Consider the following 22,336-nt stretch of genomic DNA (forward strand, 5'->3'; position numbering starts at 1 on the left):
TACTTTGCTTAGCTACAAAACATGCCCTCCAACAGCTAGGGACGATAATAACTTCAATTGGATTTGGAAAAATATAGTGCACAATAAGCTAGAAACCTTTCTATGGCTGTTATCATGATGGATTCCCTACTGGAGCCTTCATTAGGAAAATCGGTGTCAATTGCAATCCTTTGTGTCATTTCAGTTCCTCTAATCTTGAAACAACTGTCCACATCTTCTTTGTCTGTCTCAATGCTAAGTTGTTCTGGCACAACCTCAACACTCAAAAAGCCACTATTTATCCATAACAACACTCTACCTTCACAAGGCACTCATGGTCCAACACATGGACCAGCTTCAGGAAGAAGCCCTTCAATAACAACTTGTCTTGAGAGGTTATCTTTCCATTCTGTTTATGGCACATCTGGCTAACAAGGAACCACAACCTATTCAAGAAAAGGAAAGACTATATTTCTACTCCCAACATTATAGCAAAAGCCACAAAATACATATTATAATAACCAGGGATAGAATGAGAAAAGAGGTTGTTATCTAGGTAAGTGGGATCCTCCAACTAGGGGTCACTATAAATCGAACATTGATGAGGCAGCACTAGATAACCTAGGAAAAGGAGGAATTGGAGGTATCTTTAGGACCTCCAGTGGAGACTGGCGTAGGCTACATAGGAAGCCTGGCTCACACCACCAATACCCAAGTTGAGCTAACTTCCCTCTTAAACGGATTGCAAATCGAAGAGCAAAGATGCCTCACACCCCTAGAAATAGCTACTGACTATAGAATGCTTAAAATGGGAAATAATAAGTATGACGCTTTTAACTCTAGATGAAGGTTGTTGATCTAAAGGATGGGCAGAACAACGGTGAAACACAGCTACAGGAAACAAACCAGGGTAGCTAATCTGCTAGAAAAGGAAAGAACAAGGAATTTTTGTTAGAAGGACAATTATGTTGACAGTTCCTCCGATGTTTACAAATGAAATATTTTGAGCAGACATCCTAGGAACTGCTTTTCCTAGAATCGTTTTGGAATGTAATAATGGTACTATGGAATAATTTATGGCTACTACAGGGGATACAAACTACCCCTCTAATGTATCAAATTTTAGTTTTAGTTGTTAATATAATCAATCCCTTTTTAACCAAAAAATAAATAAATTATGGAGTTCAGACACCTACAAAGAAAAGCTAAAAAATATCACACAGGAGATACAATAATTCTAGGGAAACGGAAAATAAAGGATGTCCTACATGTACAAGATTTTAAGTCCAGCCTTCTTTTAGTGTCAAAATTGACCACATACCTCTATTGTTCATAATATTTTTATCCTGACTTTTGTGTCTCTCAAGGACTTTACAATGACAATGTTTTAGAGATTGGTAAGGAGGAAAAAGGTCTATATATAATTAGAAGTGAAGAAATTATGGCATCAGGATCATTTCACAAAAAAGGAGCAAACACCACATTATGGCACCAAAGACCGGGGAATGCTTCTACAAATGCCATGCAATATTTACTAAAAAAAAGGGTATTCCGGTGCATTAAAGCTCCCGCTATGTATGGGATCCGGGGAAGGGTCGGACCACAAAATTCTATTGTATGCAGCCTTACCATGCAATATTTACTAGAGTTAAAGGATTTTCTTTATCAAAAGAAAGTAGACTAAAATTCTTTGTTAGTAGTAGCAAGTCAACTATATGTTTCAATTTGTTCATGTTGATGTATGAGGTCCATACAAAGTAGTGACATATGACAAAAAACATTATTTTGTTACATTAGTTGATGAAATTAGTAGATATACTTGGACTTGTTTGTTGCAATAAAAAAGTGGCGTGTTTGTTGTATTGAAAGATTTCTTTTCTCTGATTAGAAGTCAGTTTGGTGTTATACTTAAAACACTAAAATTAGACAATGGGACAAAGTTCTTTATCACTCAATATAATGAATTGTTTATTTCTCTTGGTATTGTACATCAAAATAGTTATCCTTATACTCCACGAATAGAGTAGTAGAAAGGAAGGATAGAAACCATTTGGATGTGGCTCGAGCATTGAAATTTCAAAGCCATATATCTATTAGATTTTGAGGTGATTCTGTTAAAACTACAGTAAATCTAATTAAACAGTTGCAGAGAGAATGTTTGGAAGGAAAATCACTTTATGAGATGTTATATGGAAAAAAGCACAAAATAGACCACTTGAGGGTGTTTCGATATTTATGTTATGGCAGTTCATTTCCCACGGGTGAAAAGTTTGCTCCAAGAGCTATTTTAGTAGGCTACTCAGAGACAGAAATGTTACAAGTAGTTTGATTTAGACTCTATCAATTTCCTTGTCATCAGGGATGCGAACTTTGGGGAATATGTCTTTCCTTTCAAAGAAGAAAGTATAGACCTATAGGAATATTTTATGTTAGCAGATCAACACCCAGAAGTGGTTAACTCTCCTGATGTAGAGAATGTAGTTGATGATGAGGTACAATTGGTAGCAGATCAACACCTAGTTGAACTATCACAGAATCTTATGTTAATGCACTAAAGGACACTATATGTTCTACTGTTGGGACTAGAAAGTCACCTATAGGAGTGAAACCTGCTATTTGGCTCAAGGACTATGTGACAACCTTGAAACCATCAAGAAAAAGTTTTTATTCTGTAACCACCCGGCCGGTCTTAAATGAGAGCTTAAGTTTTGGATATTTGACCGTAGTTGGAACAGTGTAAAGATGGACTCAGAATGGAATTTTGATGGTTCCGTTAGCTCCATTGGGTGATTTCGGGTTTAGGAGCGTGTTCGAGTTGTGTTTTGGAGGTCCGAAGCTAATTTAAGCTTGAAATGCCGAAAGTTAATTTTGGAAGTTTCCGGTTTGATAGTGAGATTTTGATCCGAGGGTCAGAATGAAATTCCGGAAGTTGGAATAGCTCCATAGTGTTGAATGTGGCGTGTGTGCAAAATTTCAGGTCATTCGGACGAGGTTTGATAGACTTTTTGATCAAAAGCATATTTTGAGAGTTTTTAAAGTTCTTAGGCTTGAATCCAATGCTAATTGGTTGATCCAAAGTTGTTTGAGGTGTTTTGGAGACTTGTATAAGTTTGGCCAATGGTATATGACTTGTTTGTGCTTTTGGTTGAGGTCCCGGGGGCCTCAGGATGATTTCGGGTGGTTAATGGGAAGTTGGAAAGTTGGAGTTTGCAGATGAAGTCTTTGGGCTTCTCAGATGAGAGGCCGTAGATGCGACTACCGCATATGCGGAGCCAAGCCGCAGAAGCATCTAAGAGGAAAGTGAGCAGGAACCGCAGAAGCGGTTCCCTTGACCGCATAAGCGGTATAGCAGATGCAAAAATTGAGCCGCAGATGCGACTTTGCTGGGCAGAAAAATCAAAATTCGAGGGTTTGGTTTCAAAAAGTTATAAATTGATTTGGAGCTTAGGAGAGGGCGATTTTAGGAGGAATTTGAAGAGGAAATCAATTCGGTCCATATGGAGTCGAGTACTTGTGGCGTGGTTTCAGATTGATTTTGAGCTGGTTCGAGGTAAGTGGCTTGCCTAACCTTGTGTGAGAGACTTTCCCTTTAGAATTTGGTATTGTGATAATTGAAATGCCTTGTACGTGAGGTGACGAGTGCGTACTTGTGCTAATTGTTGGAAATCCTGTTTTCACTAAAGTAGCTTTAAATGTGTTTTCCCTTTCCTATTTATACTACTTGGAATTTAAGCCTACTGTTAGCTTAGGAAAGCATGTCTAATTGACTTATTTGCCTTATTTGCTTAAACTGCCTTATTTGTATTACGTGAAGCATAATAGGTTAGAATTACCTGTTTTACCTTCGCATGAAGTTGAGTTTAACTGAGTATTCTTTGTGCTATTGCTGTGTGTTTTACCTTGGGATTACAGGATGGCATCCCAAGAGATCCCCTGTACGTAATTATGGTTTGAACTGAAGTGCGGGATACCAAGAGATCCCTAGCGTGTATTGAGGATACCAAGAGATGCTCGGGATACCAAGAGATCCCTAGTATATATTGAGGATACCAAGAGATCCTCGGGACACCAAGAGATCACTGACATATATTGAGGGTACTAAGAAATCCTCGGGATACTGAGAGATCCCCGGTTATTATCTTTGTGAAGAGTGGTATTCCTTGTGATTGTTTTTGCCTCTGTTTCAGTTGTTGTTATCCTTATTATCCTGTATTAATCCTTATTGTTATCTTTCAATTGTACTGCTTTATCTTATACTATCATACCTTATATTTTATTTAACCTTAGTAGGGCCTGACCTTCCTCGTCACTACCCGATCGAGGTTAGGCTTGGTACTTACTGAGTACCACTATGGTGTACTCATGCCCTTTTTACGCATATTTTTCATGTGCAAATCCAGGTACCTCCACTCAGACTTATTAAGCATGAGACGACGCTTGTAGAGACTCCGAGGTATATCTGCTGCATTCGCATATCGAAGAGTCCCTTTCTACTCTCCCTTTTTTTGTATTAGTCCTTTTGTACTTTCGTTTCTTTGATTAGATATTCTAGAGTTAGATGCTTGTAGATATTCAAAGGCTTGTAATCATGAGATTTCGGGTTTTGAAAAATATTATTAGTTTCGAGCGTGTTATTGTGTATGCCGAGCATCATTTTAAACACTGTTTTATTCCACTATTTCGGTTTTTTATTTATTTCTTCCGCAATTTGGTTTATTTTCCACATTGATAGGCTTACCTAGTTGTAGAGATTAGGTGCCTTCACGATGGTTCACGGAGGGCAAACTGGGGTCGTGATAAGTTGATATCAGAGCTCTAGATTCATAGGAGTCATGAATCATAAGCCGTTTTATTAGTCTCGCTGATCGGTACAGAGACGTATGTACTTATCTACGAGAGGCTATGTAACTGTTAGGGAAAAAATTACATTTCATTTGATTTCCTTTTCGTGCGAGATTTTGATATCATAGTTCTGAACTTCTTTCTTCTATTCTCTCACAAATGGCGAGGACACGTGCTACCCGAGATGATCAGGCACCCGCACCCCTTACTGCCGCCGTCATAGGCTGCGGCCGGGGTAGAGGCCGAGGACGCGCATGTGGTGAAACCAGAGCACCCGTGCAAGCTGCCACCGAGGAGCCACCAGCAGTGCCAGTCGTAGCCCAAGCACCTGATACGCCTATTGCTACAACCACGCCAGCACTTTAGGAGACTCTAGCACAGTTTATGAGCATGTACACCACTTTGGCTCAGGCAGGGTTACTTCCCCTTGCTGTAGTTACATCTCAGGCCGGGGGAGGAGCACATACTCCCGCCGCCCGCACTCCTGAGCAGCGAGTGCATGTTGATCAGGTCCCATAGATTATTCCTGTACAGCCTGTAGTCCCAGGTCAACTCGAGGACATGGCAGCGGCTTCGGAGGATGAGCAACGGAGACTTGAGAGGTTCAAGAAGTATGATCCTCCTATATTCAGTAGGTTGGCATCAGATGATGCCTTGGGATTTCTGGAAGAGTGTCACCGTATCCTCCGCACTATGGGTGTATCAGGATCGAGTGGGGTTTCTTTCACTGCCTTCTAGCTTTGAGGGGCTGCCTATGAGTGGTGGCGTACCTATGAGTTAGACAGTCCGGATGCGGCAACTTCACTAACTTGGACTCGGTTTTCGGATATGTTCCTGAGGGAGTTTGTTCCTCAGAGCCACAGGGATGCATGGTGTGCAGAGTTTGAGAATTTGTGCCAGGGTACTATGACTGTCTCGGAGTATGCTGTCCGTTACACTAGCTTCGCTAGACATGCCCCAGCTTTGATTTCTACTGTTCGCGAGAGGGTTCGCCGGTTTATTGAGGGTTTTATTCCCAGCATCATGTCTAGCATGGCTCGTGAGTTGGAGATGGATATTTCTTATCAGCAGGTGGTGAGCATTGCTAGGAGGATTAAGGGTATGCATTCTGGGGAGAGTGAGGAGAGGGAGGCCAAGAGGTCTCGCGAGTCGGGCCACTATTTTGGTATCCGTGCCCCATCCGCAGGTCGTCATGGTAGGGGTTATATGAGTCGCCCTGTTCATTCAGATCTTCTAGTAGCCAATGGTATTCCAGCTCCTCCTAGGCCTCAAGAGCCATATTATGCACCTCCAGTATCTAGTGCGCCTCCTATGCAGGGTGCTTTCATAGGTCAGTCCAGCAGACCTAGCCTGAGCCAGTCACAACTGCCATGCCCTCCCAGAGCTTGTTTTGAGTGTGATGACACATGCCATGTGGTGAGGGATTGCCCTAGACTGGGGAGGAGTGCGCCCTCACTGATTTTTCATCCACAGCGCGCTCCACAGAGTTCTCAGGCTATGATCACAGCACCAGTTGCTACCCCACCTGCTCAACCAGCTAGAGGTAGAGGTCGGAGAGGTAGAGGTCACCCTAGAGGGGGAGGCCAGGCCATATACTATGCCCTTCCTGCCCGTACCGAGGCTATTACATCCGATTCTATCATCACAGGTATTATACTGGTTTGTCACAGAGATGCATCGGTTCTATTCGATCCAAGCTCCACTTATTCTTATGTGTCTTCTTATTTTGCTCCGCATTTGGGTGTATCTCGGGATTCTTTGAGTTCTCCTGTTTATGTTTCTACTCTTGTGGGAGATTCTCTTGTTGTGGACCGTGTTTATCGGTCGTGTTTGGTTGCTCTTAGTAGTTTGAGACCAAAGCCGATTTATTATTGCTCAGCATGGTAGGTTTTGATATTATCTTGGGCATGTAATGGTTGTTTCCCCATTATGCATTCTTAATTGTCACGCCAAAACCGTGAGGCCGGCTATGCCAGGTGTACCGTGTGTTGAGTAGAGGGGTGCTTTAGATCACACTCGCAGTAGAGTTATTTCTTTCCTTAAGGCTCAGTGTATGGTTGAGAAAGGGTGTGACGCGTATCTAGCTCATGTGAGAGATGTCAGTATTGATACCCCTTCAGTTGATTCAGTCCTAGTAGTACGGGATTTTCCTGATGTGTTTCCAGTTGATCTTCCGGGCATGCTGCCTGATAGAGATATTGATTTTGGCATTGATCTGTTGTCGTGCACTCGGCCCATTTCTATTCCTCCGTATCGTATGACTCCTCCTGAGTTGAAGGATCAGTTACAAGAATTGCTTGATAAGGGTTTTATTAGGCCTAGTGTATCACCTTGGGGTGCTCCTGTCTTTTGTGTGAAAAAGAATATGGTTCTATGTATATGTGCATTGATTATTGCAGTTGAACAAAGTTACAGTGAAGAACCGCTATCATTTTCCTCGTATTGATGATCTGTTTAACCAGTTACAGTGTGCACAAGTGTTTTCTAACATTGACTTGCGTTCAGGGTACCATCAATTGAAGATTCGGGAGCCAAATATCCCGAAGACTGCTTTCAGGACCCGGTATAGTCATTACGAGTTCCTTGTTATGTCATTGGGCTGACCAATGCCCCAACAACCTTTATACATTTGATGCACAGTGTGTTCCGGCCATATCTTGACTCGTTCATCATTGTCTTTATTGATAATATTCTGGTGTATTCCCGGAGTCGGGAAGATCATGAGCAACACCTGAGGACAGTGCTCCAAACTCTGAGGGAAAAGAGGTTATATGCTAAGTTCTCGAAATGTGAGTTTTTTGGGATTCTGTGGCATTCCTAGGCCACGTGGTATCGAGTGAGGGTATTTAGGTGGATCCGAAAAAAGTAGAGGCAGTGCAAAGTTGGCCCAGACCATCCTCAGCTACAGAGATCTGTAGTTTTCTTGGTTGGTGGGTTACTACCGCCGTTTTATGGAGGGATTTACATCGATTGCAGCCCCTATGACCAGACTGACCTAGAAGGGTGCTCCGTTCCAGTGGACGGAAGAGTGTGAGGCGAGTTTTCAGAAGCTCAAGACAACTTTGACTACAACCCTAGTTTTCATATTGCCTATAGGTTCGGGGTCCTATATCGTCTATTGTGATGCCTCGAGGATTGGCCTTGGAGCGGTATTGATGCAAGACGGTTGGGTGATTGCCTACGCGTCTAGACAGTTGAAGGTACATGAGAAGAATTACCCTATTCATGATTTCGTGCTAGCTGCCATTGCTCAAGCCCTGAAGATATGACGTCATTATTTCTACGGTGTGCCTTGTAAGATTTATACTGACCATTGGAGCTTGCAACACTTCTTCAAGAAAAAGGATCTTAATTTGTGCCAGGAGAGGAGGTTAGAGTTGCTGAAGGACTATGATATCACTATTTTGTATCACCCAGGCAAGGCCAATGTGGTGGTTGATGCTTTGAGTCACCGGGAAGAGAGTTTGGGGAGTTTTGCTTATTTACCAAAAGCGGAGAGGCCCATGGTAATGTATGTTCAGGCTTTAGCCAACCAGTTTGTGAGTTGGATCTTTCGGAGCCCAGTCGGGTTCTAGCTTGCGTGGCTCCTCGGTCTTCCTTATTTGATCGTATCAGGGAGCGTCAGTATGATGATCCCCATTTGCTACTCCTCAAGGACAAGGTTCAGCATGGTGATGCCCGAGATGTGACTATTGGTGATGACGGGGTATTGAGGATGCAGGGTCGGATTTGTGTACCCAATGTTGATGGGCTTCGGGAGTTAATTTTAGAGGAGGCCCATAGCTCGCGGTATTCTCGGTGCCTCAATTGTCAGTAGGTGAAGTATGAGCACCAGAGACCGGGTGGGTTGCTTCAGAAGATAGGGATTTCAGAGTGGAAGTGGGAGCGTATCACCATGGACTCTGTAGTTGGGATCCCACGGACTTTGAGAAAGTCTGATGCTATTTGGGTGATTGTGGATCGGCTGACCAAGTCCGCGCACTTCATTTCTGTGTGTACTATTTATTCTTCGGAGTGGTTGGAGGAGATTTATATCCTCGAGATTGTTCGTCTGCATGGTATCCCAGTTTCCATCATTTCAGATAGAGGTACTCAGTTCACATCACGGTTCTGGAGGGTCGTTCAGCATGAGTTGGGTACTCGGGTGGAGTTGAGTACAATATTTCACCCTCAGATGGACGGGCAGTCCAAGTGCACTATTCAGATTCTTGAGGATATGCTCCGTGCATGTGTGATTGAGTTTGGAGGGTCTTGGGATCGGTTCTTGCCATTGGCGGAGTTTGCCTACAACAACAGCTATCAGTCCAGCATTTAGATGGAACCGTATGAGGCTTTATATGGAAGGCGGTGTAGATCCCTGGTGGGTTGGTTTGAGCCGGGTGAGGCTAGATTACTGGGCACAGAATTGGTTCAGGATGCTTTGGAAAATGTTAAGGTGATTCAGGATAGACTTCGTACAGCCCAATCTAGACATAAGAGTTACGCGCACCGAAAGGTTCGTGTTGTTTCCTATATAGTTGGAGAGCGGGTTCTACTTCGGGTTTCGCCTATGAAGGGCGTTATGAGATTTGGGAGGAAAGGGAAGTTGAGTCCGAGGTTTATTGGCCTTTTTGAGATATTGAGGCAAGTTGGGGAAGTTGCTTATGATCTTGCCTTACCTCCAAGCTTGGCAAGAGTTCACCCGGTATTTCATATTTCGATGCTCCGGAGGTATCACGGTGATTCGTCGCACTTGTTGGATTTCAGTTCAGTCCAGTTGGACAAGGATCTATCTTATGTTGAGGAGCTAGTGGCGATATTGGACATGCAGGTTCAAAAGCTGAGGTCAAAGAACATTGCATCAGTAAAGGTCCAGGGGCGGGGTCAATCGGTCGAGAAGGCGACCTGGGAGACCGAGCAGGATATGCGCAGCTGTTACCCTCATCTTTTCACTACTTCAGGTATGTCCCTATGCTCGTTTGAGGACGAATGAATATTTAAGTGTGGGAGGATGTAACGACCCAACCGGTCATTTTAAGAATTTACACCCCGATCCCCTATCAACTGCTTTTCCCGTGTTTGTTTATGCTATTGTGAGTTGCCGGGAGGAATTATATGGAGTTTCGGAGAGTTTTGGGACACTTAGTTCCTAAATGAGAGCTTAAGTTTTGGAAATTTGATCGTAGTTGGAACAATATGAAGAAGGCCTCGTAATGGAATTCTGATGGTTCCATTAGCTCCGTTAGGTGAATTCGGGTTTAGGAGCGTGTTCGGTTATGTTTTGGCGGTTCGAAGCTAATTTAGGCTTGAAATACTGTAAGTCAAATTTTTGAAGTTTCCAGTTGGATAGTGAGATTTTGATCCGAGGGTCGGAATGGAATTCTGGAAGTTGGAGTAGCTCCGTAGTGTTGAATATGGCATGTGTGCAAAATTTTAGGTCATTCAGACGAGGTTTGATAGACTTTTTGATCGAAAACGTATTTTGAGAGTTTTTAAAGTTCTTAGGCTTGAATCCGATGCTAATTGGTTGATTTGATGTTGTTTGAGGTGTTGTGGAGATTTGTATAAGTTTGTACAGTTGTATATGACTTGTTTGTACTTTTGGTTGAGGTCCCGGGAGCCTCGGGATGATTTCAGGTAGTTAACGAGAAGTTGGAAAGTTGGATTTTGCAACTGAAGTCTTTAGGCTGCTGTCATAACCGCATCTGCGGTTGAGAGGCCGCAGATGCGACTCTCGCAGATGTGGAGCCAAGCCACAAAAGCGGCCAAGAGAAAAATGAGAAGGAACCGCAGAAGCGGTTCCCTTGACCGCAGAAGTGGTATCGCAGATGCAAAAATTGAGCCAAAGATGCGACTTTGCTGGACAAAAAAAATCAGAATTCGAGGGTTTATTTTCAAAAAGTTAGAAATTGATTTGGAGCTCGAGAGAGGCGATTTTGGGAGGAATTTGAAGAGGAAATCAATTCGGGCCATTTGGAGTCGAGTACTCATGGCAAGATCGTGGTTTTTGATTGATTTTGAGCTAGTTTGAGGCAAGTGGCTTGCCTAACCTTGTGTTGGGGACTTTCCCCTTAGGATTTAGTATTGTGATAATTGAAATGCCTTGTACGTGAGGTGACGAGTGTGTACTTGTGCTAATTGTTGAGAATCTTGTTTTCACTAAAATAGAGTTAAATGTGTTTTCCCTTTCCTGTTTATACTACTTGGAATTTAAGCCTACTGTTAGCTTAGGAAAGCATGTCTAATTGACTTATTTGTCTTATTTGCTTAAACTTCCTTAATTGTATTACGTGAAGCATGATAGGTTAGAATTTCCTGTTTTACCTTCGTATGAAGTTGAGTTTAACTGAGTATTCTTTGTGCTATTGCTGTGTGTTTTACCTTGGGTTTACAGGACGACATCCCGAGAGATCCCTTGTACGTAATTATGGTTTGAACTGAAGTGCGGGATACCAAGAGATCCCTAGCGTATATTGAGGATACCAAGAGATGCTCGGGATACCAAGAGATCCCTAGTATATATTGAGGATACCAAGAGATCCTCGGGACACCAAGAGATCACTGACATATATTGAGGGTACTAAGAAATCCTCGGGATACTGAGAGATCCCTGGTTATTATCTTTGTGAAAAGTGGTATTCCTTGTGATTGTTTTTGCCTCTGTTTCAGTTGTTGTTATCCTTATTATCCTATATTAATCCTTATTGTTATCTTTCAATTGTACTGCTTTATCTTATACTATCATACCTTATATTTTATTTAACCTTAGTAGGGCCTAACCTTCCTCGTCACTACCCGACCGAGGTTAGGCTTGGTACTTATTGAGTACCGATGGGGTGTACTCATTCCCTTTCTGTGCATATTTTTCATGTGTAGATCCAGGTACCTCCACTCAAACTTATCACTCATGAGACGAGGCGCTTGTAGAGACTCCAAGGTATATCTACCGCGTCCGTAGACCAAAGAGTCCCTTTCTACTATCCTTTTTTTTGTATTAGTCCTTCTATACTTTCATTTCTTTGATTAGATATTCTGGAGTTAGATCCTTGTAGACATTCAAAGTCTTGTGATCATGAGATTCTGGATTTTGGAAAATGTTATTAGTTTCGAGCGTTGTTATTGTGTATGCCGACCGGCATTTTAAACACTATTTTATTCCACTATTTTGCTTTTTTATTTATTTCTTCCGCAATTTGGTTTATTTTTCGCATTGATAAGCTTACCTAGTCGTAGAGACTAGGTGCCGTCATGATGGTTCATGGAGGGCGAAACGAGGTCGTGACATATTCTATCTCACACCAAGTTAGTTATAAATACCTCCCTGAACTTTATCAGCCTTATCTAACATCCTTCTAAACCTGCTCAGAACCAAAATCTTTCTATGAGGCCTCTAAGGATATAGATGGGTTGAATCAAAGAAGGAGGAAATAAAGGCTCTTGAAGAAAATAACAGCTAGAAGATAGTAGATTTACCATCAGGGAAGCACGATATTAGCTCTAAATGGATTTAAAAAGTCAAATACAAAGCCAATGGTGAGGTAAAAAGTTTCAAAGGAATGCTTGGTTCTAAAGGCTATACACAACAAGCAGGGCGATATTACCATGAAACCTTTTCTCATCTGGTGAAAATAGTGATATCGAGGGCTGTAATTTGCTTGGCAGCTTCCAAAGAATGGCATCTTTCCCAAATTTATGTCAACAATTTTTTCCTACAAGGAGACCTTTATAAAGATATGTATATGGCATTAACAAAAGGATTCCATAGGCAGGGGGAGTATCAAGTGTGCAAATCTATCTATGGCCTCATACAAGCATCTAGGCAATGGAATATAGTTGACAAATAGTCTCACTAAGGGAGTATACTTGAAGAGTGTCTATGATCACTTATTGTTCATAAAAATAGTAGGAGCAGACATAGCAATCATTTTTATATCTTGATGATTTATTGATTAGTGGAAGCAACATCACAATGATAGATGAAGTCAAGAAAATAATACACATGAATTTCAAGATGAAAGAGTTGGGTGAAATGAAATATCTCCTAGTGATAGAGATCATCAGATCAAAGAAAGGAATCTTACTCAATCAAAATAAGTATGTACTAGATATCATCTTAGAGGTAGGACTGAGTGGGGGCAAAACCTGCAAAGTCACCACTTGAGAAGAATAAAAAAATCAATATAGTTGATTATGATAAGCATGTTAGGACTAAGGGAGATAAAGAGCTTCTGGATGTTGGAGGCTATTATAAGTTAATAGGGAAGTTAATATATCTGACTATAACGAGGCCTGTCATATATTTTGCAGTGCAAGTGCTAAGTCAATTTATGCAACACCTCAAACATTCCCATTTATATATAGTAATGAGTGTTATTAAATATGTCAAAAACTCACTAGGTAGAGGGATATTACTGAAAAAGGACTACTGAAGCAGATCACAACTTATTGTGATTCGATTGGGCAGCTTGCCCAAATACCAAAAGATCTGTATGTGATTAAGTAGGGAGATTCGTAAATTTCATAGAAATTAAAGAAAAAATGAACTTTAAGAAGATGTTCTACAGAAGTAGAATACAGAAGCATGGTACCAATGGTTGCTGATTTGGTTTGGTTAGTAGGATTAATGAAGGAGCTTTGTATACCAGTCCAAACACCAGTGAGATTTTTTTTGTGATAGCAATGTAGCATTGCAAATAGCTGCATACCTAATCTATCATGAAAGAACCAAGCATATAGAGATAGACTATTATTTTGTGAGGGAAAGAATCAAGGATGCATTGATACTGCCCCATTACCTTCCTACAAAAGAGAAAGTAGCAGACATAATGACCAAAGGGTTGGGTATTGCTCAAAATTAAACATTAATGTCAAAGGTGGGAGTGTTGGAATCTTTCCACTCTCCAGCTTGAGGGGGAGTATTAAGAGTTAGGAAAGTAGGGACATATGTGTAAATATGTCACGACCCCGGTTCGCCCTCCCTGAACCATCGTGACGGCACCTTGTCTCTACGACTAGGTAAGCCTAACAATGCGGAATGTAAACAACCATTGCAGAAGAAATAATTAAAACCAAAATAATAAAATAAAACAGTGTCTAAAATGCCGCTCGACATACACAATAACAACTCTTGAAACTAATAACATTTTTCAAAACCCAAAATCTCATAATCACAAGCCTTTGAATGTTTACAAGCATGTAACTCCAGAATATCTAACAAAGAAACAAAAGTACAGAATGGCTAATACAAAAAAGGGAGAGTAGAAAGGGACTCTTCGGTCTGCGAACGCAGCATATATACCTCGGAGTCTCTACAAGGGCCTCGTCTCAAGCGTGATAAGTATGAGTGGAGGTACCTAGATCTGAACATGAAAAACATGCGCAGAAAGGGCATGAGTACACCACAACGGTACTCAGTAAGTGCCAAGCCTAACCTCGGTCGGGTAATGACGAGGAAGGTCAGGGCCCTACTGAAGTTAAATAAAATATAAGGTTCAACAGTATAGAACAAAACAATATAAGTAAGTACAACAGTAAAGGTAAAACAAGATATAAAGTACAACAACAATTACTACAGAGACAGAGTAAACACAGAAAGTGATACAGCTCAACACAAAGATAACAACCGGGGATCTCCTAGGATACCGTCCTGTAGTCCCAAATGTAAATATCCAGTGGATCTCCCGGGATACTGTCCCGTAGTCCAACTCATAATGCAAGGGGATCTCCCGGAATACCAATCCGTAGTCCCAAATGTAAATACTCAATACAGGGGAAATCTACCGGGTGCAGTCTCGTAGTTCCAATGTAAATGTGCAGGGGGATCTCCCGGAATTCCGTTCCGTAGTCCCAAAGTAAACACACACAACAACAACAAGAATAATACACAGTTCAATTCAAGTTCCATACTAAAGTAAAATAGGTATTTCTAACCTAGCGTGCTGCGCATAATCCAAATAAAGCAGTTTGAACAAGTAAGGCAATTAAGTCAATTAGACATGCTTTCCTAAGTTAACAACACACTTAAATTGCAAGTAGTATAAACAGAAGAAAAAAGAGACATAATTGTAATTACTTAATGAAAATCGGATTTTTAACAATAAGCACAAGTAAGCACTCGTCACCTCATGTACAACGCATTTCAATTATCAATATTACCAAATCCTAAGGGGAATTTCCCCCACGCAAGGTTAGACAAGCTATTTACCTCGAACCGACTCAAAATCAACCAGAAATCACGTTCTTGCCACGAGTACTCGACTCCAAATGGCCCAAATCTATTCAATTCTACAAAGAAATGTAAATAACACTTCAAGTAACTGATTCTACAAAAACAAATCTAAGCTAATACGCGAAATTAGGTAAAATGACCAAAACGCCCCCGGGCCCACATCTCAGAATCAAGTAAAATTTACATTTTCATAATCCTCATACTCTCACGAGTCTAACCATGCCAAAATTATCCAAATCCAAGGTCAAATTCCCAATCAAAATTGGAATTCTAGGTCTAAGAACTTTCTTCAAATTTCTCCCAAATTTTCCCCTCCAATCCAAAATTAAATGACAAAACCAATAATAGATTATTGGAATACAACTAGAAAGGGTTAAGGAATTGTTACCCACTGATTTCCTCTTCAAATTCCTCCCAAAATCGCCCTCTCCCGAGCTCCAAATCAATCTTTAACTTTTTGAAACTAAACCCTCGAACTCTGATTTTTCTGTCCAGCAAAGTCGCATCTGCTATACTGCTTCTGCGGCCCTCTCCGTTCCTGCGACCCTTATGCCGCATCTGCGGTCACGCAGGTGCGGTAACACATCTGTTTCTGCGGTTCTTGCTCTCTCTCCTCTTGGCCGCCTTTGCGGCTTGACTCCGCATCTGCGGCCTCTCAACCGCAGATGTGATTATGACAGCAGCCCAAAGATTACAGGTGCAAACTCTAACTTTCCAACTTCCCGTTAACCACCCAAAATCATTCTGAGGCCCCCAGGACCTCAACTTAAAACACAGACAAGTCATATACCACTCTCCAAACTTATACAAATCTCCATAACACCTCAAACAACATCAATCAACCAATTAGCATCAGATTCAAGCCTAAGAACTTCAAAAACTCTCAAAATACGCTTTCGATCAAAAAGTCTATCAAACCTCGTCTGAATGACCTAAAATTTTGCACACACATCACATTCAACACTAAGGAGCTACCCTAACTTCCAGAATTTCATTCCAACCCTCAGATTAAAATCTCACTATCGAACTGGAAACTTCAAAAATTCAACTTTCGGTATTGCAATCCTAAATTAGCTATGGACCTCCAAAACACAATCGGAACACGCTCTTTAACCCAAAATCACGCAACAGAGCTAAAGGAACCATCAGAATTCCATTCTGAGGCCGTCTTCACCCTGTTTCGACTACGGTCAAATTTCCAAAACTTAAGCTCTCTTTTTAGGACTAAGTGTCCCAACACCCTTCGAAACTCCAAATAATTCCTCCCGACAACTCACAATAGCAGAAACAAACATGGGCAAAGCAGTTAATAGGGGATTGGGGCGTAAATTCTTAAAATGACCGGCTGGGTCGTTACTTCCTCCCACATTAAACATTCGTTCGTCCTCGAACGAGCATAGAGACATACCTGAAGTAGTAAAAAGAAGAGGGTAACGACTGCGCATATCCTACTCGATCTCCCAGGTCACCTAATCGACCGGCTAACCCCGCCATTGAACCTTTACCGATGCAATGTTCTTTGACCTTAGCTTTCGAACTTGCCTGTCCAATACCGCCACTAGCTCCTCAACATAAGATAGATCCTTGTCCAACTGGACTTAACTAAAATCCATCATGTGCGACAGATCACCATGATACCTCTAGATCATCAAAACATGAAATACCGGATGAACTCCTGCCAAGCTAGGAGGTAAGGCGAGCTCATAATACTTCATGTAACTGATTCTACAAAGAAATTCTAAGCTAATACGGGAAATTAGGTAAATGACCAAAACGCCCCCGGGCCCACAACTCGGAATCGGGTAAAATTTACATTTTCAGAATCCTTATACTCTCACGAGTCTAACCATGCCAAAATTATCCAAATCCAAGATCAAATTCCCAATCAAAATTGGAATTCTAGGTCTAAGAACTTTCTTCAAATTTCTCCCAAATTTTCACGTCCAATCCGAAATTAAATTTCAAAACTAACAATAGATTATTGGAATACAACTAGAAAAGGTTAAGGAATTGTTACCCACTAATTTCCTCTTCAAATTCATCCCAAAATCGCCTTCTCCCGAGCTCAAAATCAATTTCTAACTTTTTGAAACTAAACCCTCGAACTCTGATTTTTCTGTCCAGCAAAGTCGCATTTCTGGCTCAATTTACGCAACTGCGATACCGCTTCTACGGTCAAGGGAACTGCTTCTGTGGTTCTCACTTAAAATTCCCTCTTCGCACCTGCGACCCTTATGCTACATCTGCGGTCACGCAGGTGCGGTAACACATCCGCTTCTGTGGTTCCTGCTCACTCTCCTCTTGGCCGCCTTTGCGGCTTGACTCCGCATCTGTGGCCTCTCAACCGCATATGTGATTATGACAGCAGCCCAAAGACTTCAGTTGCGAACTCTAACTTTCCAACTTCCCGTTTACCACCCGAAATTATCCCGAGGCCCCCGGGACCTCAACCAAAAACACAGACAAGTCATATACCACTGTCCAAACTTATACAAATCTCCACAACACCTCAAACAACATCAATCAACCAATTAGCATCGGATTCAAGCCTAAGAACTTCAAAAACTCTCAAAATACGCTTTCGATCCAAAAGTCTATCAAACCTCGTCTGAATGACCTGAATTATTGCACACACATCACATTCAACACTAAGGAGCTACCCTAACTTCCAAAATTCCATTCCGACACTCAGATCAAAATCTCACTATCGAACCGAAAACTTCAAAAATTCAACTTAGGCATTTCAAGCCTAAATTAGCTATGGACCTCCAAAACACAATCCTAACACACTCCTAAACCCAAAATCACCCAACGGAGCTAATGGAACCATCGGAATTCCATTCAGAGGCCGTCTTCACCCTGTTCCGACTACGGTCAAATTTCTAAAATTTAAGCTCTCATTTAGGACTAAGTGCCCCAAAACCCTTCGAAACTCCAAATAATTCCTCCTGACAACTCACAATAGTAGAAACAAACATGGGGAAAGCAGTTAATAGGGGATCAGGGCGTAAATTCTTAAAAATGACCGGCCGTGTCGTTACTTCCTCCCACACTTAAACATTCGTTCATCCTCGAATGAGCATAGAGACATACCTGAAGTAGTAAAAAGGTGAGGGTAACGACAGCGCATATCCTGCTCGATCTCCCAAGTCGCCTCCTCGATCGGCTAACCCTGCCATTGAACCTTTACCAATGCAATATTCTTTGACCTCAGCTTTCGAACCTGCATGTCCAATATCGCCACTGGCTCGTCAACATAAGATAGATCCTTGTCCAACTGGACTAAAATGAAATCCATCTTGTGCGACGGATCACTGTGATACCTCCGGAGCATTGAAACATGAAATACCAGATGAACTCCTGCCAAGCTGGGAGGTAAGGCGAGCTCATAAGCAACCCCCCGAACATGTCTCAATATCTCAAAAGGGCCAATAAACCTCAGACTCAACTTCCCTTTCTTCCCAAATCTCATAACGCCCTTCAAAGGCGAAACCCGAAGCAGAACCCGCTCTCCAACCATATAGGAAACAACAAGAACCTTCCGGTTCGCGTAACTCTTCTGTCTGCACTGGGCTATATAGAGTCTATCCTGAATCACCTTAACCTTCTCCAAAGCATCCCGAACCAAGTCTGTGCCCAATAATTTGGCCTCACCCGGCTCAAACCAACCCACCAGAGATCTACACTGCCTACGATATGAAGCCTCATACGGTGCCATCTGAATGCTGGACTGATAGCTGTTGTTGTAAGCAAACTCCGCTAGTGGCAAGAACTGATCCCAAGGCCCTCCAAACTCTATCACACACCCACGAAGCATATGCTCAAGAAGGTAAATAGTGCGCTCAGACTATCTGTCCGTTTGAGGGTAAAATGTTGTACTCAACTCTACCCAAGTACCCAACTTATGCTGAACGGCCCTTCAGAACCGTGATGTGAACTATGTACCCCTATTTGAAATGATTGAAACTGGGATACCATGCAGATGAACAGTCTCCCAGATATTAATCTCCGCCAACCGCTCCGAAGAATAAGTAGTACACACAGGAATGAAGTGTGCGGACTTGGTCAGTCAATCTACAATCACCCAAATAGCATCGAACATTCTCAAAGTCCGTGGGAGCCCAACTACAAAGTCTATGGTGATCCGCACCCACTTCCACTCCCGAATCTCTATCTGTTGAAGCAACCCACCTAGTCTCTAATGCTCATACTTCACCTACTGATAGTTGAGGCACCGAGTTACAAATCCAACTATATCTTTCTTCATCTTCCTCCATCAATAGTGCTGCCTCAAATCCTGGTACATCTTTGCGGCACCCGGATGTATGGAATACCGAGAACTATGGGCCTCATCTAGAATCAACTCCCAAATCCCATCAACATTGGGTACACAAACCCAACCCTATATCCTCAATACCCTGTCATCACCAATAGTCACATCTCTGGCATCACCATGCTGAACCTTGTCCTTGAGGACAAGCAAATGAGGGTTATCATACTGACGCTCCCTGATACGATCAAATAAGGAAGACCGAGAAACCACGCAAGCTAGAACTCGACTAGGCTCCGAAAGATCCAATCTCACAAACTGGCTGGCTAAGGCCTAAACATCCATCGCCATAGGCCTCTCCGATACCGGTAAATAAGCCAAACTCCCCAAACTCCTTGCCCAACGACTCAAAGCATCGACCACCACATTGGTCTTGCCCGGGTTACAAAATAGTGATATCATAGTCCTTCAACAACTCTAACTACCTTCTCTAGCGCAAATTAAGGTCCTTCTTCTTGAATAGGTTCTGCAAGCTCCGATGATCAGTATAAATCTCACAAGGCACAACGTATAAATAATGACGCCAAATCTTCAAGGCATGAACAATAGTAGCTAACTCGAGGTCATGGACAGGATAATTATTCTCATGAACCTTCAACTGTTTGGACGCGTAGACAATCACCGTACTGTCCTGCATCAATATTGCTCCAAGGCCAATCCTCGAGGCATCACAATAGACAGTGTAAGACCCCTAACCTATAGGCAATATCAAAACTGGGGCTGTAGTCAAAGCTTTCTTGAGCTTTTGAAAGCTCACCTCACACTCTTTCGTCCACTGGAACGGAGCACCCTTTTGGGTCAGCCTAGTCATAGGGGCTGCAATCGATGAAAACCCCTCCATAAAACGATGATAGTAACCCGCCGAGCCAAGACAATTGCAGATCTCTATAGCTAAGGATGGTCTGGGCCAACTCTGCACTGCCTCTAGTTTCTTCGGATCCACCTGAATACCCTCACTCAATACCACGTAGCCTAAGAATGCCACGGAAACCAAAACTCACATTTTGAGAACTTTGCACATAACTTCTTTTCCCTTAGAGTCTAGAGCACTGTCCTCAAGTGCTACTCATGATCTTCCCGACTCTGGGAATACACTAGAATATCCTCAATAAAGACAATGATTAACGAGTCAAGATATGGCCGGAACATACTGTGCATCAAATGCATAAAGGCTACTGGGGAATTGGTCAACCCAAATGACATAACAAGGAACTCGTAATGACCATACCGAGTCCTAAAAGCAGTCTTCGGGATATCTGGCTCCCGAATCTTCAACTGATGGTACCCTGAACGCAAGTCAATCTTAGAAAACACTCGTGCACCCTGTAGCTGGTCAAACAAACCATCAATATGAGGCAGAAGATAACGGTTCTTCACTGTAACTTTTTTTAACTGGCGATAATCAATGCACATATGCATAAAACCATCTTTCTTCTTCATAAACAAGACAGAAGCACCCCAAGGTGATACACTGGGCCGAATAAAACCCTTATCAAGCCTGTAACTGGTCCTTCAACTCCTTCAACTCAAGAGGAGCCATATTATTTGGAGGAATAGAAATTGACTGAGTACCCGACAACAGATCAATGCCAAAATCAATATCTCTATCGTGCGGCATGCCCGGAAGGTCAGCTAGAAACATATCAGAAAAATCCCATACTATTAGGACTGAATTAATGGAAGGGGTATCAATACTGACATCTCTCACATAAGCTAGATACGCGTCACACCCTTTCTCAACCATACGTTGAGCCTTAAGGAAAGAAATAAGTCTACTGGGAGTGTGATCTAAAACACCCTTCCCCTCAACACGCGGTACACCTAGCATAACCAATGTCACGGTTTTGGCGTGACAATCAAGAATAGAATAATGGGGTGACAACCAGTCTATGCCGTAGATAACATCAAAATCTACCGTGTTGAGCAATGATAAATCGGCTCTGGTCTTAAAACCACTAAGAGCGATCAAACACGACCAATTAACGCAGTCCACAACAAGAGAATCTCCCACAAGAGTAGAAACATAAACAGGGGTACTCAAAGAATCCCGAGATACATGCAAATGCGGGGAAAAATAAGAAAATACATAAGAGTAAGTGGAGCTTAGATCGAATAGAATCGATGCATCTCTGTGACAAACTAGTATAATACCTGTGATGATAGAATCAGAGGTAACAAACTCGGTACGGGTAGGAAGGGCATAGTATCTGGCCTGGCCTCCCCCTCTAGGGTGACCTCTACCTCCCCGAGCTCCACCTCTAGCTGGCTGAGAAGGTGGGGTAGCAACTAGATCTGTAACCATAGCCTGAGAACTCTGCGAGGCACGCGATGGCTGAGAAGTCTGTGGAGGTAAACCCCTCCTAAGTATGGGGCAATCCCTCACCATATGGCGTGTATCACCACACTTAAAACAAGCTCTGGGAGGACGTGGTGGCTGTGACTGGCTCAGGCCAGGTCTGCTGGACTAACCACTGAAAGCACCCTGCGTAGGTGGCACACTAGATATTGGAGGTGCATAATAAGGCTCCTGAGGCCTAGGAGGAGCTGGAATACCACTGGCTGCTCAAAGAGCTAAATGAACGGGATGACTCATATGACCCCTACCATGATGAACTGCAGCTGGCGAACAGGCACCATAATAATGGCCCGACGCTCGAGACCTCTTGGCCTCCCTCTCCTCTCTCTCCCTAGCATGCATACCCTCAATCCTTCTAGCAATGCTCACCACCTACCGATAAGAAATATCCATCTCCGACTCACGAGCCATGCTAGATCGGATGCTGGGAATAAGCCCTTCAATTAACCGGCAAGCCCTCTCGCGAACAGTAGAAACCAAGGTTGGGGCCTGTCTAGCCAAGCTGGTGTAATAGACAACATACTCCGAGACAGTCATAGTACCCTGGCGCAAATGCTCAAACTCTCGTTCCAAGTGTTCCTAAGGCTCTGAGGAACTAATTCTCTCAGGAACATATCTGAAA

The 22,336-nt window shown here is 42.5% G+C and overlaps 2 protein-coding genes across 2 annotated transcripts; both read right to left on the reverse strand.

The window, feature by feature from the left end:
* Nucleotides 1-18,194: 18,194 nt before the first annotated feature.
* Nucleotides 18,195-18,548, reverse strand: LOC138883102 (uncharacterized). Its single transcript, XM_070163763.1, has one exon. The coding sequence runs from the start codon at nt 18,546-18,548 to the stop codon at nt 18,195-18,197; it is 354 nt and encodes a 117-aa protein (XP_070019864.1).
* A 2,302-nt stretch (nt 18,549-20,850) lies between these two features.
* LOC138883103 (uncharacterized) lies at nt 20,851-21,660 on the reverse strand. The gene has a single exon (XM_070163764.1). It carries the CDS (start codon nt 21,658-21,660, stop codon nt 20,851-20,853), a length of 810 nt encoding a protein of 269 aa, XP_070019865.1.
* Nucleotides 21,661-22,336: the final 676 nt, after the last annotated feature.

The sequence above is a fragment of the Nicotiana sylvestris genome, chromosome 12 (assembly GCF_000393655.2).
Source record: "Nicotiana sylvestris chromosome 12, ASM39365v2, whole genome shotgun sequence".
NCBI lineage: Eukaryota > Viridiplantae > Streptophyta > Magnoliopsida > Solanales > Solanaceae > Nicotiana > Nicotiana sylvestris.

What these genes read in the sequence shown, in the direction of transcription:
- LOC138883102 (XM_070163763.1), bottom strand. Translation starts at nt 18,548, where the DNA reads ATGGTTGGAGAGCGGGTTCTGCTTCGGGTTTCGCCTTTGAAGGGCGTT.
- LOC138883103 (XM_070163764.1), bottom strand. Translation starts at nt 21,660, where the DNA reads ATGGTTACAGATCTAGTTGCTACCCCACCTTCTCAGCCAGCTAGAGGT.